A 14097-nucleotide genomic window follows, 5' to 3' on the forward strand; every position below is an offset into this window, starting at 1 on the left:
CAGGATTCAGCAGTGTTCCAGAAACTGGGCTTAGGCCTCTGGATGGGCATTGTCACTGTGCAACGCTGCCCATCACAGCTGCTTGTCACGTGAAGTCACTCCCTTTTTCCTCTTGTTCTTGGAAAGGCTTCTAGAAAATTCTCCTTAACCTACCCTTTCATGTTGCTGGCGAGTCACATTTCAGGTGTGGACTAGAAACTGTAAAAGTTAATGTGTGGATTTTCATTGCCGCATAAATGGAGAGTTTGTCTAAGGTTTTATGACCAGTCACCTTGACTGGAGTATGGTTAATATGAGTGGAAATTTTGTATTTTGGTCACAGGAGTCCAGAAAACTGAGGCTTGGGGTTATTTGTTTAAGATCCATAAAAACAGGAATCTATTTTCATTTGTGCATTTGTATTGTGGTGTGATATCTGTTTATATGCCAAACCGTCTTAATGTCTGGTCCCAGGAATGCCTAGTGTCATGGAAAGTGTGCTAAACGTTTGTTCAGATTTGGCGTCTGTGTCCTCAGGAAAGTTACCTAAGCTTTGTGAGCCATTCATCGTCTCCTCATCTGTAAAACGAGATGAGTATACTTAGCTCACAGGGCAGCTGGGAACAGCTTGCAGGATACTATAAAGAAAGATACTGAGCATGCTACCTGACACAAAAACATTCTAATCGTTCATTTTGTCAGCTGAGGACACAGCCCGTAACGGAGACGAGCAAGTCCTGTGCCCCTTCTGGGGTTTGTCTCAGAAGAAGTGTTCCGGAGTCAGGTGTAATGATGCCTTGCTTTTCTTTTTTCCAGCCACAGGACAAAGTCTTCAGGCTGGCCACCTCCCTCGGGAACCTGGGGCTTGAACCAGGTGCCGCCCTATGGATGGGAGATGACGGCAAACCGGGATGGACGAGACTGCTTCATCAAGTAGGTTGAACACACGGCATAGATAGTTTAATCTTTGGCTTTGGGGATGTCTCTGTTTGGACCCTTAGCTCAGGAGAATTAGCATACTTAAACTGAGGACTCCTAGGCACTTGGAGGCCATGACTCAAGCAGGTGATCCCCTGGGCCTTCCATATCTTGTGACATGAGGTTGCTTTGTTCTTGGACATGCGCCATTTTAGGCTCAGAATTCCCAGGGTATCAGGTACTCCTGGGCCAGAGCAAACATGTATGTTATTGAATCCTGGACCAGTTGTACTGATTGTCCGAGGCTAGTAACTAAAGTTTGACATGGAGGAGGGTCATTTGGAAAGCCTTGTAGAAATGGTTAAGACAGGAATGTTACTGGCTCATCTGCAACTAGAAGAATCAGCTGAAAGGATTATGTGCATTACAGGTTGTACTATAAATTGGTCCCACTAACATTGGCTAAGGTTTTGGATTTTTTGTGGTGCTCTTTTTTTTAAAATTGTGGTAAAATATATATTACATAACGGTTATGTTATTTATGTTATATATATAATGGTTCTATTGTATGTAACATAATGGTAAATTTTATATACCATCTTAACTGTCTTTAGATGTACAATTCAGTGACATTAACTACGTTCACAATGTTTTGTAACTCTCACCACTTTCATCTTCCAGACCTTTTTCATCTTATGCGACAGAAACTCTGTCTCTATTAAACAAGAGTTTCCCACTCCCCCTCCCTCCAGCACCTGGTACCTCATATAAGTGAAATCATACAGTATTTGTACTTTTTTATCTGGCTTGTTTTACTTAGCATAATGTCCTCAAGGTTCATCCATGTTGTAGAACATCCATGAATTTCATTCCTTTTAAGGCTGAATAATATTTCGTTGTGTGGATAGATTACTTTTTTTTATCCATTTATCTGTCAGGGGACATTTGAGTTGTTTCCACCTTTTTGCTCTTGTGAATAATGCTGCTGTGAACGTTGGTATACAAGTATCTGTTTGCATCCCTGCTTTTAATTCTTTTGGGTATATACCTGGCAGTGGAATTGCTGGGTCATACGGTACTTTGATGTTTACTTTTTCCAAGAATGACCAAGCTGTTTGTCACAGAGGCTGCGGTGTCTGGGTTTCTGCAGTTGTATGAAAAAAGGGCTTATATTGCACCTCTCAAAGCAGCAAGAGTTCACACTGTTTGCTTCTCCAAAGTGAAATATTCTTAATTATGAGAAGTTAGTGAAACAGATTTGAAATCAGGAAGCATGGTTGGCCTACCCTGATACAAGTGAGCAGAGGTTGGAGGCCACGGGGGGAAAAATCTTTCAATACCACAGGCTTGATTCTTTATTCCAACCAGGCTGACTATGGACTGATAAGCAAATATAGGATCTATGTGATGTAGGGGATCATTTTTATAAAAATAGAAATATCTGCCAAGATTGATTTTTGAGTATTTGGTCTTTCAGACAGCCCAGCACCTCTAAATTAGGACTGTTGGAAAGTAGCTAGGGAAAAACTCACGTGAGTGTTGTCAGTGGTTTCTTTCCTAGTCTCTGCAGCCCAGATCTCTCCCCTTCCTGGATTTGCAGAGGGGAGAGGACCTCTCTTAAGAGTACAGTTAGTGGCTGAGGGGCTTGTTTCCTGGGTCCATCCTGGAAAGATTAAAGTTGACCTTGAATCTGATCCGCTCCAGGGAGCCTGTGTGAAGTGACCCTCTGGCTCTTCAAGGCTTTCCTGAGGATGTGCTCATAGAGAAATTATGGTGGAAATCTTGGCAGTGGGGATAGAATCTCTCAGAAAGCTCAAAGACATGGAGAAAGGCCAACCGTTTGTTTACATCCTAGATTCTGATTCGTTAATTTTACTTTATTGTTGTTATTTTTAATTAATTTATTTATTTTTGGCTGCATTGGGTCTTCGTTGCTGTGTGCGGGCTTTCTCTAGTTGCGGTGAGCGGGGGCTACTCTTCACTGCGGTGCGTGGGCTTCTCATTGTGGTGGCTTCTCTTGTTGCAGAGCACGGGCTCTAGGCGTGCAGGCTTCAGTAGTTGTGGCACGTGGGCTCAGTAGTTGTGGCTTGCGGGCTCTAGAGAACAGGCTCAGTAGTTGTGGGGCACGGGCTTAGTTGCTCCACGGCATGTGGGATCTTCCCGGGCCAGGGCTCGAACCCGTGTCCCTTGCATTGGCAGGCAGATTCTTAACCACTGCGCCACCAAGGAAGCCCTAATTCATTCATTTTTTTTTTTTTTTTTTTTTATGCGTTACGCGGGCCTCTCACTGTCGTGGCCTCTCCCGTTGCGGAGGACAGGCTCCGGACGCGCAGGCTCAGCGGCCATGGCTCACGGGCCCAGCCGCTCCGCGGCATGTGGGATCTTCCCAGACCGGGGCACGAACCCGTGTCCCCTGCATCGGCAGGCGGACTCTCAACCACTGCGCCACCAGGGAAGCCCTGATTCATTCATTTTAATAGTTTGCCTAAGTCCCTCATAATGGTAGAAAGATGATATTATTTGATATTATATTGTGCCATCTATTTTGTAACATGGTTATGAATTTACGTAATTGGCACAGTTGAGGTGGCCTAGATGCTTTAAGTCAAAACAATAAAAATTTCTGCCAAAGAAATGTAGTTTTAAAAGACATGGATTATGAAGTTAGGAAGGTACAGCTCAGTCTTCTCTGATTAAGATGGATTTTTCCTTGTCCCTGGTTGGATTGAGGTTCCTGTGTATTCCAAGCCATTTGATCAATAGCCAAAAACCCAAACTATGGCCCTATTGTTTAGAGATTCTGGGATCCCCAGCTAGCTCTACAGGTATGCATTTCCATCAATGTCATTGACATTTTTAGGGGCCAGCCCAAGTGTCAATTTAACATTTACACTGGCCGGATGCCAGCTGTTGCAACATGAAAGAGCAGATCAGCAACTTCATAGAGAAACCTGCACTGATTACTAAACAGCAAGTTTTAAAACCAAAGTCACTGGTGTCACTTTTTTAAATCCGTGGAGCTTTTTTACTTGAAAAGTAAATTTCCGCAGTCCTGTCAGAGACACTGTTTTAAGATGTCAAGAATGGTACTTCTGGTACAAGTGCTTGTTGTTTCTTTGTCACTAATGAGTTTTATAAATAATGAGAATCATTCTGATTTTTTCTCTTACCTATTGAGCGATGTCCGTTACAAAGAGATACTCTAATTACCAAAGTTTCCAGGGAGCCTGGTTTGCGGTATGGAGTATATCTCTACTCATTAGTTGTAGAAGTTAAAAGAACAATTTGGAAGCTAATCTGTGGTTGGTAATTAGCACCTTTGCATTTAATTTCCCACTCTTTTACATTTTCTCTTTGAAAGAGATGTCTTCTTTTTTTATCTTGTCTTAAGATCTAAATGATAACACACATCAGACAATTCTTTCTGATGGAGGTACAGCTACTTTTAAGTGATGGACAAAGCTATGGGAGGAACCAGGGTCCACCTATTCAAAGTTAGAGTGTCAGAGTTGATAATGAGATAATTCTATTGTTATGAATCTTTCAGAATATGACCCAGGGTAGTTCAAAGTATGTTCAAATTTCATCTTTCCTCTCCTATCCCCAGTTATTTAGAGTAGGGCTGGATAATCTGTCTTCTATTGAGTTACTAATCCATAGGGTTAAAAAATTTTTAAATGCCATTATACACATGATAATGTACATTTGTATGATTTTGTATAGTCTGCAGACTAGTGATTCTCAACCTTGGCTACACATTGGAGTAGCCCAAGGAGCAGTAAAATATCGTGATGCCTGGGTGTCTCAGTCCATTTGGGCTGCTATAATAAAATACCAGAGACTGGTGGCTTAAACACAGAAATTTATTTCTCACAGATCTGGAGGATGTGAAGTCCAAGATCACGGTGCTAGCGTGCTCGGCTTCTTGGTGAGGGCCCTCTTCCTGGCTTGGAGAGAGCTGCCTTCTTGCTTTATCCTCACATAAAGAGAGGATAGGAGAAAGAGAAATCACCTCTCTATGTCTCTTCTTATAAAAATACTAATCTCGTTATGAGGGCTCCACTCTCATGACCTAATTACCTCCCAAAAGGCCCCATCTCCTAATACCATCACATTGGGGATTAGGGTTTTAACGTAAGAATTTGGGGGAACACAAACATTCGGTCCATAGCACTGGATCTGGGATAGAGCCTAGGAATAGAGTTTCAGAAACTCCTCAGCTGATTCTAATGAACAGCTACTGCGGCTGCTCTGAAGCACTTTTTTTGCATTAATGCGGAATAATTACCCCATTTTCTAGATGCTAAAACTGAATCTCAGACTAATCAGAAGGCTTTCCCAAAGTTTACACACGTGTACCAAGTCGCAAACTACTGCTCGTTCAAATACACTGGATTCTCCATTAAGAAAGGACAGGTTTTGTTGGTATTCTTAGAGAAATACAAATTACAGTTTTTTGAGGAGCAAAGAACATTGTGTAAGAAACATGACAGATACAAAATAAAAATCTCTTGGTCCTTATTATTACCAGTTAAGAGAGCAGAAGAAGGGAAGGGAGAGAAGCAGATGGGAAGAGAGAAACTACCAAGAGAAGAGTCTCGGGAAAGAGAGTGTCCTGGTGAGAAATGGCTAATAGAGGGAGCAATGGACGGCCAGAGAAATTAAGAGAAAGTGAGGTACTCTGAGATGGTTCTTATAATAATAGCATCAATAAATAATAGATGGAGGTGGATATAGATATAGTTGTAGATATGAGAAGAGATACAGATGTAGATAAAGTTATGGAGTATAATTACAGAGATATTGATACAGATATAGATGGCTATAAATATACAGAGTTGTAGATATAGATATCAATGGATATAGAATATAGATAGAGATGGATGGACAGACCAGTGACCGTACAACCAGCTTTGCCCAGGAGGGTCCTGGTTTATGGGTGTTGTTCTCACATAATTACTGATGGCACCTCCCTTTGCTCTCAGAGTGTTCTGATTTAGATAACATAAGGTAACTCTATATATCACGCTACCAACGTTTAGAAAATTCTTGCAAGACGTAAGCTTGCATTTAATCTTGACAACTGTCCTGTGAGGTAGTTAAAGCACATAGAGGAATCTCCTTCTTGAAGAAGAAGCTGAGGTTCACAGAGGCTGGTATCTCCATGTCCTTATGGGTGGTCAGACCCGTGTTTGCACCACACCGTCAGACTCAAAGGCCTCGGTTCTTTTGGCTCTGTTACGGAGCTTAATCCGTAGTAAGCTTTGATCACCACCCCTAGAATTCCCCAGCCCAATCAATGTATGCTCAGCTCTGCTCATCTCCACCTGTGTCTGCCATCCCCTCCCCTCCTCCGCATCCTTAGAAATGGCCTGGGCAGCCTGGTTGTCTGGTCATGCGCAAAAGCACTCCTTGGTTACACCTAACGTGTGTTCCCCCCAACATTTACTGAGCACTGCTAAGTGATGAAGTTACCAAAATGAGCAAGATACAGTCTTACCTTGCAGGATCTTAGAGTGTGGTGGAAGTGATATATGAAATAATACAATATGCTGTAGATACAGGGGAAGGCCCCAAGGAGGAAACAATCCTATCCTTTGGGAGTGGGTGTGAGGATGCAGGTCGTTGCCACGGGCCGCACACTACCACTACTAACCATTATTCTCAACCAAGCGATGTCTTTTTTAAGCTCTTTATAGACACATAGTATGTTTCGTAGTCAGAGAATAGGGAGCGCCGTGAGTTCCTTATTTTCCATTTTTGAGTTCAGTGGAGTAATACATGCTTACTTAACTGTGGAGGTGGGTAGAGTTAATGCAAAAATAATGTGCTTCGTAAATCTGGAAATTCGGTTTTTGTAGATTGAAGAAAAATTTAAACGTGAGCAAAATAAACATCAAAACACTACCTGGCAAAATACATGATTAAGATGAGCCACGTTGGAGTCTGGGGAAAGGGATGGGGGTGGATAGTGGGAGCAGAGGCTGGAGGGTCATTTCCCAACCACATGTCCTCGTTTGTCAAGCTCGAAAATGAAGAGGCTTTTTGTCTTTTTTGGCCTGCTGGTTTTCTGGCTACTTTCACCCTGTAAGTCCACAAATGTAGTCCTGCGAGCGTATTGGACAAGACACACTGTTCTCTTATTCTACCAGCAGTTCCCACGGGGGGCAGTTGAACCAAGTCACTATCTTCTTAATGCAGAAGAGTTCAGTTCTGAAACCTGAATATTGGGGATTAGTAATGAGGTGTGGAAACTTCCACTTTGTTTTGGGAGATGTTTAGCCATTGCTATCTGCCCATCAGTTCAGTGGCCAATGTGAAATGTGTTTTTGGCTCATCTATCTCCAGAAAAGAATAATCTGAAGAAATACAAGCACTGTATGTGCCTTTTTATTAACCAGAAGACAGTCAAGTCAACGTGATAGGATTCTGTCATCATGAAAATTACAAATGACAAAACCTTACATCATCCTAAAGTGTGAGCCTCTAAGTATTCCCTCCAGGCTTTATCTAGTCCAACTGAAATGTCCCAAAGAGGAAAGAAGTAATTGATTATTTTCAAATATTGTTTGGTAGTTCTAGGGCCTAGTCTTTGCTACTTTTTTCTTGATTTTTACCCCAAGGTTTCATAAGAGAGTCTTACTGTTATTCTGTGGATGAGTCCAGTAATCAGTTATTCTGTGATGAGTGCCCTTGAACTTTTCCTTCTGTAAAAATTAAAAAAAAAAGTCAAGAAGAGTTAAGTTATAAAGTTGGATGTGGGTATTGTGGTTGTACCACCCAACCCCTGGGTTAATTTCATATTTGAAGCAGATGTCAGTTTCCTGCTTTATCAAGCTTACATTTTTAACTCACATTCAACAAAGGACAAACGAATCTGAGAGGTTACTCAAATTGTGACCCTTTGTTTCTGGTAATAAAACGGCAGAGCATCGTTGTAGAAATCAACAGTTGTGACAATAAAGGCAATAGGAGAGATCTATTTGAGGTGGGTTGCTTTGTTATTTTGTGTGGTTTTAAATATCCAAAGAGTTAAGAACTAGCCTTATATTAGAGAAGAGGCAGTCTGCCTCATTTTCTGTGTTTTTGATGAAGAATTCTTAGATAAAATGTTTCACTTCCAAGTGCACACAGTGAATTTTGCATAAAATGCAAATAATTGCCTCATTGCAAGAGCAAATGCCATTTAGGTAAATGAGTTCCTTAGGATCCCAAGCACCCAGTCAAGGGAGGGAGGTATATTATAATTTTGGAATTGGAGGAACAAAGTAAATGTGATAGTATCATTACATGAAATGAAAGGTAATTATGTCATGTCAACGCAGAAGCTTCCCAGGCTGAACATTAGGGGCTGTTTATTCCCTTCATTGAAGCAGATTTGTTTTCTTTCAAATCTGACAAAGCACCTCTCCGCTGAGTTAATAATCACTGCTCCCAGCTGGAAGGGAAGTTTGCAGAGCTGATGGAAGGGCTTTTAACAGGAAAGCTCTGAAATGACCCCTCCCTCCCAGCTCTGACTTAGCACATGGCACACCGGACTGTACTCAGCAGACTTCTCCCTTATTGGTGGTGGTTTCATTTTCCCTGCACATTTGTTTTTGAAGCTTTGCTGGTGGACTTAATCTGGCCATCATTCTAGGACAACTCCCTAATACACTTGGCGTATTTGTCCAGCAGGCCAAGGTATCTGAAGGGATTGTAATTATCTGAAGTTCCTTGGGCCACTTGATTCCAGCAGATATGGGACATGCACATTCAGGCGGAGCTATAGACAGCAGGTTAGCTGCTGGACGGGGTGGGTTCTGTCTTCTCCTGAGCTTTTATGTAGCCCCTGGGGATGTACATGAGGTGGGTCACAGAGTCCATTTGGAATCACAGGAACAGCCAGCCTGTGAAAATGAGAAGCACCTGGATGACCAGGTTTCCATCACAGCCTGTAATTAAAATACTAGCTTGGGGCTGCCTACCACCCCTTGGTTCCTTTGAGTGGCCTTTGCATGTCTTCTTTCTGGATTGAGCCAGCCCTTGCAGAGAGCAATTTTGATATGATCACCTAAGGCTGGGACACAGGCAGGAAATTCTGGCCTGTCCCAAATGCCAAGTGGGGCCTGTGGGTATTACTGCCAAGTAAATGGGCTGAACTGAAGAGGAAAAGGCATCACCTTTGCGGCAGGTGTCCTTTCATTACTGTCTGCGCTGCTACCTAAGAGGAGTGGCAGAAGGCTGGTGACAGAGTGCCTTACTGTGCTCCACCAGAGGGTAGGAGACAGCAGTTCCCTCCCAAGCCCTGTCCTCTACTTCCTTGCAAAGCTTGAGTAAAACCTTGCTATCAATAGCCACTTTCTAGGGAAGAGTCTCTTCAATTGCAAGGATGAGGGATGGTGGTCCTTTTTGTGGCAGTGGACGCTCAGATGGGCACGAGTCAAGAGTAGCCGTGTCCCATAGCTGTGTCACAGGGTGCGCCACTCAGTCGTTGCCGGAACACAGGTTTGGTGATAGCAGTTCCAATGTGGAAGGCCGGGAGAGACTCTCAAATCTGTTGGATATTAAAGGATATGGCTAAATATGCAGGGCCAGCTACTGAATTTTTGGTACCCATTCCAGAATGAAAATGCAGGCCCCTTGTTCAAAAAGCAGGATAAAAAGTGCTCATAAAGGTACTAAAATGTAAAGATTTTCCCTTTCTTCTTGTCTCTCTGTCAACATGTCATAGTCTTTTATATGCTATTGAATGCCATTCTAAGTAATGAAAAACTAAATTTTTCAATTATTAACATGAATGTTACCAATCATTTATATATTGTGCAACGTGGGTTTTAGATGCAAATATAAGAGCATGTAACTCATGAGGAATTGCCGAAATCACACAATTGTGTTTCGTAAGGTACACATGTATATGTGTTTCATTCTTAAAAGAAAAGTAGAAATGTTGCACAAAACTAACTCGGTAGTTTTTGTTTTACTTCTTTTTTTTTTAAATAAATTTATTTCTTTATTTATTTTGGCTGCGTTGGGTCTTCGTTGCTGCACGCAGGCTTCATCCAGTTGCGACAAGCCGGGGGCTACTCTTCATTGTGGTGCGTGGGCTTCTCATTGCGGTGGCTTCTCTTGTTGCAGAGCACAGGCTCTGGGCGCTCAGGCTTCAGTAGTTGTGGCACACGGGCTTAGTTGCTCCGCGGCGTGTGGGATCTTCCCAGACCAGGGCTCGAACCCGTGTCCCCTGCATTGGCAGGTGGATTCTTAACCACAGCGCCAGCAGGAAAGTCCTGTTTTACTTCTTGATATGAGCACACTCTACCAAATCTCCCTACCTGTGGCTTGCTGATGGATGAGAATAACTGAAAGGAAAGGAAATTACGTGTGCCTCTATCTTTCCCTTGCCTTCTGTGTCATCACTTTGAGTGTCAGTGGATGACCAGTACAGGGCGGTAACACGACTAAGAGAGTATATGGCAGGATTTCCTTGATCATTCATGTTTCTAAGAGGGCTACATCTGTTAAAAACTAATTAGCCTTCGGCCTTCACCTCCCAACCTCACCTCTTGAGGTTTTTAAAAAACATTTCTCATGTGGCTTTCTCAGTAAAGGTCTAGCAAAGAGGAAAGTTTGCCTCTAGCTATTGGCTCCCCCGAAAGCAATCTCCATGCCCTGTCAAGGATGGCTTTTGTCACCCTAAGATACACACTTCCCCTCCTCCCCTACCCCCAGCCCTTACTTCTCTGGGCCAGGTCAGCAAACCTTTTCTATAAAAGGTCGAACAGCAAATTATTTTAGGCTTTGGAGGCCGAGTGGGTTCTCTTGCAAATCAACACAATGCAGCTCTGCCACTGTATTGAGAAAGAAGCCACAGGAAATGTGTAAGCAAATGGACATGGTAGTGTTCGAATAAAGCTTTATTTACAAAAATTGCCTGAGGGCTGGATTTGGCTCGTGGGCTGTAATAGTTTGCCAAACCTTTCTCTAGAGCATCATGCGTTTGACCCCATTCTCATGTTTTTATTTCAATAATTAATAAATTTTCAAAACCCTCCCGTGGAATGGAGAGCTGCCACTTATTTCATATATGTAAGAAATTAGAAAAGAAACCTTTTCTGAGGTTGCACTCTGAGTCATGCAGGGAGTTAAAAAAGGACTCCAGAGCCCCATTTTTTCCCTAGTTGTTGCCAGAAAGCTCTATGATGTATCTATTGTCAGTAAGAGTTCTTGTACAGCTCTGACATTCATGACCTACCTCTGAAAGGCATTCTAGGAATAGCATTGTTAAAATCCATGAGAAAAGTAGAACTTTTATTATGTGAGTATCACGATTCCCTGCCCCCCACCTTCAGCCAACACCTTCGTGGGAGGAAGATGGAGGGACAGGAAATGACAGCATTATGAGGCCCAGTCACAATGGAATGCTGAATGCAAGTACAAATAATTATTAGGGAGGTGAAAATTACATAGCAACTTGCTCATACTAATGGTCTACGGAGAAAGAGCCCCATTGTACTTTCAAAACGTTAATTGTCCATAATGTTTTAAAGAAATTCTACTCGTTATCTTTTTGGAATTTTATAAAGCTCCCATATAAAGGTCCCCAGTTTATTTTTGTTCTGTTCTCCGCGGTTCTCTTGGCTTCCATGACACCATCCCCCTTCCTTTGTTCCAAACTCACTGAGGATTCCTTCTCATGTCTCCTTAGCTGGTTCTTTTTCAGCTCAACATTCAAACTTTAATTTCTCACATATTCAAGCCTATGTTTCTACGTAGAACCCACAAAAAATAAAAAGGGATTCATGAACTTAAATATGTTGATACCATTTGGTTTGAATCCAAAAATTGCTGGAGACGCATGACTGTTCCACTACAGGAGATAAAAGAGGTCAACAGGGGTTGCTTTGCACTGCCCAGAGTATTGTCTGGGCAATAGCAGGTGGTCAATAAATGTTTGTTCAATAAATATTTAGATGTGTGTATGTATGAGTAGGTGGATGGATGCATTATTGGATAGATGAATAGACCTTTTCCTAAAGCATTATATATTCAGTACATTGTTAGGAAAGATGCTGATATACAAGTCAGTGAGTGAAAATTATTTCTCTTTAACTTAATTGATATAGAAATTTCACTACCAAAATTTGGTCTTATTATAAAGTTCATCGAGGCCTTGTCAATGATCCATATCTTAGTGTGGCTGTTTATAAGAGCTCCAAAATTCAGGATATAATGAAGGTACCTTTCTGGGGTAGTTTGATTGCAGTGTTTCCCAGCAACAGGTGGCACAGAATCATAAAGCACGGAGATTAAAGAGTAAAACCACTTGGGCTAGGATTCTAGCTCTTAGTACTAGCTGTGTGATGCTGGGTAATCATTTGGACACTATGGGCCTCACTTTTCTCATTATATAAAATGATCTGTACTAGAAAACTGTGTCAGCTGGGAATCTTGTGAGTTACAAGAAACAAAATTCTTAACCAATTTATCTTAAACAATAAAAAGAATATCTTTTGGGTTTATGTACCTAAAAACTAGTGGTAAAACTGTCATAGCCTAAGGAGACATGACGATATTATAATCAATGTGACAAACAGAAAGGATTATACAATCGGATAACCCAGAAGAAGTAGATTAATTCCTAAAAACATACAAACTTACCAAGACTGAATCGTGAAGAAATAGGAAAATCTAAACAGAGCAATAACTAGTAAGAAGATTGAATCAGTAATGAGAAACCTCCCCAAAGTGAAAAGCCCAGGACTAAATGGCTTTACTGGAGAGTGCTACCAAACATATAAAGAATTAATCCTCCTCAAAGCCTTCCAGAAAATTAAAGAGGAGGTGACAATTCCTAGCTCATTCTATAGAGAATTCCTGCAACTCAACAACAAAAAATCAAATAACTAAATTTTTTAAATGGGCAAAGGACTTGAGTACACATTTCTTGAAAGATGATATACAAATGGCCAACAAGCATATTAAAAGATGTTCCACATTACTAATCATCAAGGAAATGCAAATCAAAACCACTATGAGATAATTAGGATGCCTACTCGCAGAAAATGGTGGCCTCATAGACTGTGGAGAAAAGGGAATCTTTATGCATTTCTGGCAGTATTGTAAAATGATACAACCACTGTGGACAACAGCATGATGGTTCCTCCAAAAGGTAAACATAGAACTACCATATGATCCACCAATCCCATGTCTGGATATATATCCAAAAGAATTGAAAGTAGAGTCTCAGAGAGCTATTTGCCCACCCATGTTCATAGCAGCAGTATTCACAATAGGCAAGAGATGGAAACAACCCAAATGTGCATTGACAGGTAGGTGGATAGACAAAATATGATAAGTAAATACAATGGAATACTAGGCAGCCTTAAAAAGGATGGTAGTCCTCTGACATGCTACAACGTGGATGAACCTTGAGAAAATTACTCTATGTGAAGTGAGCCACTCACAGAAGGGTAGATACTGTATGATTCTATTTATATGAGGTATGCAGAGTAGTCAAATTCATAGATACAGGAAGTAGAATGGTGGGTACCAAGGTCTTGGGGGAGGGGACAAAGGAGAGTTGTTTTTTAATAAGTATTAAGTTTTAGTTTTGCAGGGTTAAAAGGTCCTAGAGACTTGTTTCACAACAATGTAAGCATACAAAACACTAGTGAAATGTAGACTTTAAAATGGTTAAGATGGTAAATTATATGTGTTTTTTACCACCATTTTATAAATACCCAGAATGCCAGGGACAGCTTCAAAAGAGGTTTAAAGAGCGTCTCCGAGTCATCAGAGCTCTGCTCCATCTCTCTGGGCTCCCTCTGTTCTGCCTTCCTCCTCAAGTTTCGTTCTTCATGGCTGCAGCCCTTCCCATCCTCACACTCACCATCCAGAAGAGAGAGAAGCTGTGTCCCAGCATTCTCAGATTCAGCCCCTGGGTTCTCACTGAACCGACTGGAGGCCACACAGCCACACCTGAACCAATCAAAATGGCCAAGGGTCATGGGAGGTGCTGATTGGCTTACACCAAACAGAGCCTACCCCCAAAGTGTGAGTTGAATCATTTTCATTCCTACCTGGACCACTTGGGAGAGAGATGGTTTCCCAACAGGAATAGGGATCAGCAAAGTTTTTTTGTAAAGGGGCCATATAGGAAATAGCTCAGGCTTGATGGGTCATATGGCTTCCACTGCAACAATTGAACTCTGGCATCATGGC

At 41.8% G+C, this 14097-nt stretch overlaps 1 protein-coding gene across 1 annotated transcript in view; it reads left to right on the top strand.

Annotated features, from left to right (window-relative positions):
- Nucleotides 1-796: 796 nt before the first annotated feature.
- FRMPD4 (FERM and PDZ domain containing 4) overlaps nt 797-14097 on the top strand; it is a 180132-nt gene continuing 166831 nt past the window's right edge. The window contains exon 1 of the mRNA XM_065901015.1: nt 797-912. Within this exon, the coding sequence (XP_065757087.1) occupies nt 875-912 (38 nt within the window). The 5' untranslated portion in view covers nt 797-874. The remainder of the gene's footprint in view (nt 913-14097) is intronic.

Source organism: Phocoena phocoena, chromosome X, assembly GCF_963924675.1.
Source record: "Phocoena phocoena chromosome X, mPhoPho1.1, whole genome shotgun sequence".
NCBI classification, from domain to species: domain Eukaryota; kingdom Metazoa; phylum Chordata; class Mammalia; order Artiodactyla; family Phocoenidae; genus Phocoena; species Phocoena phocoena.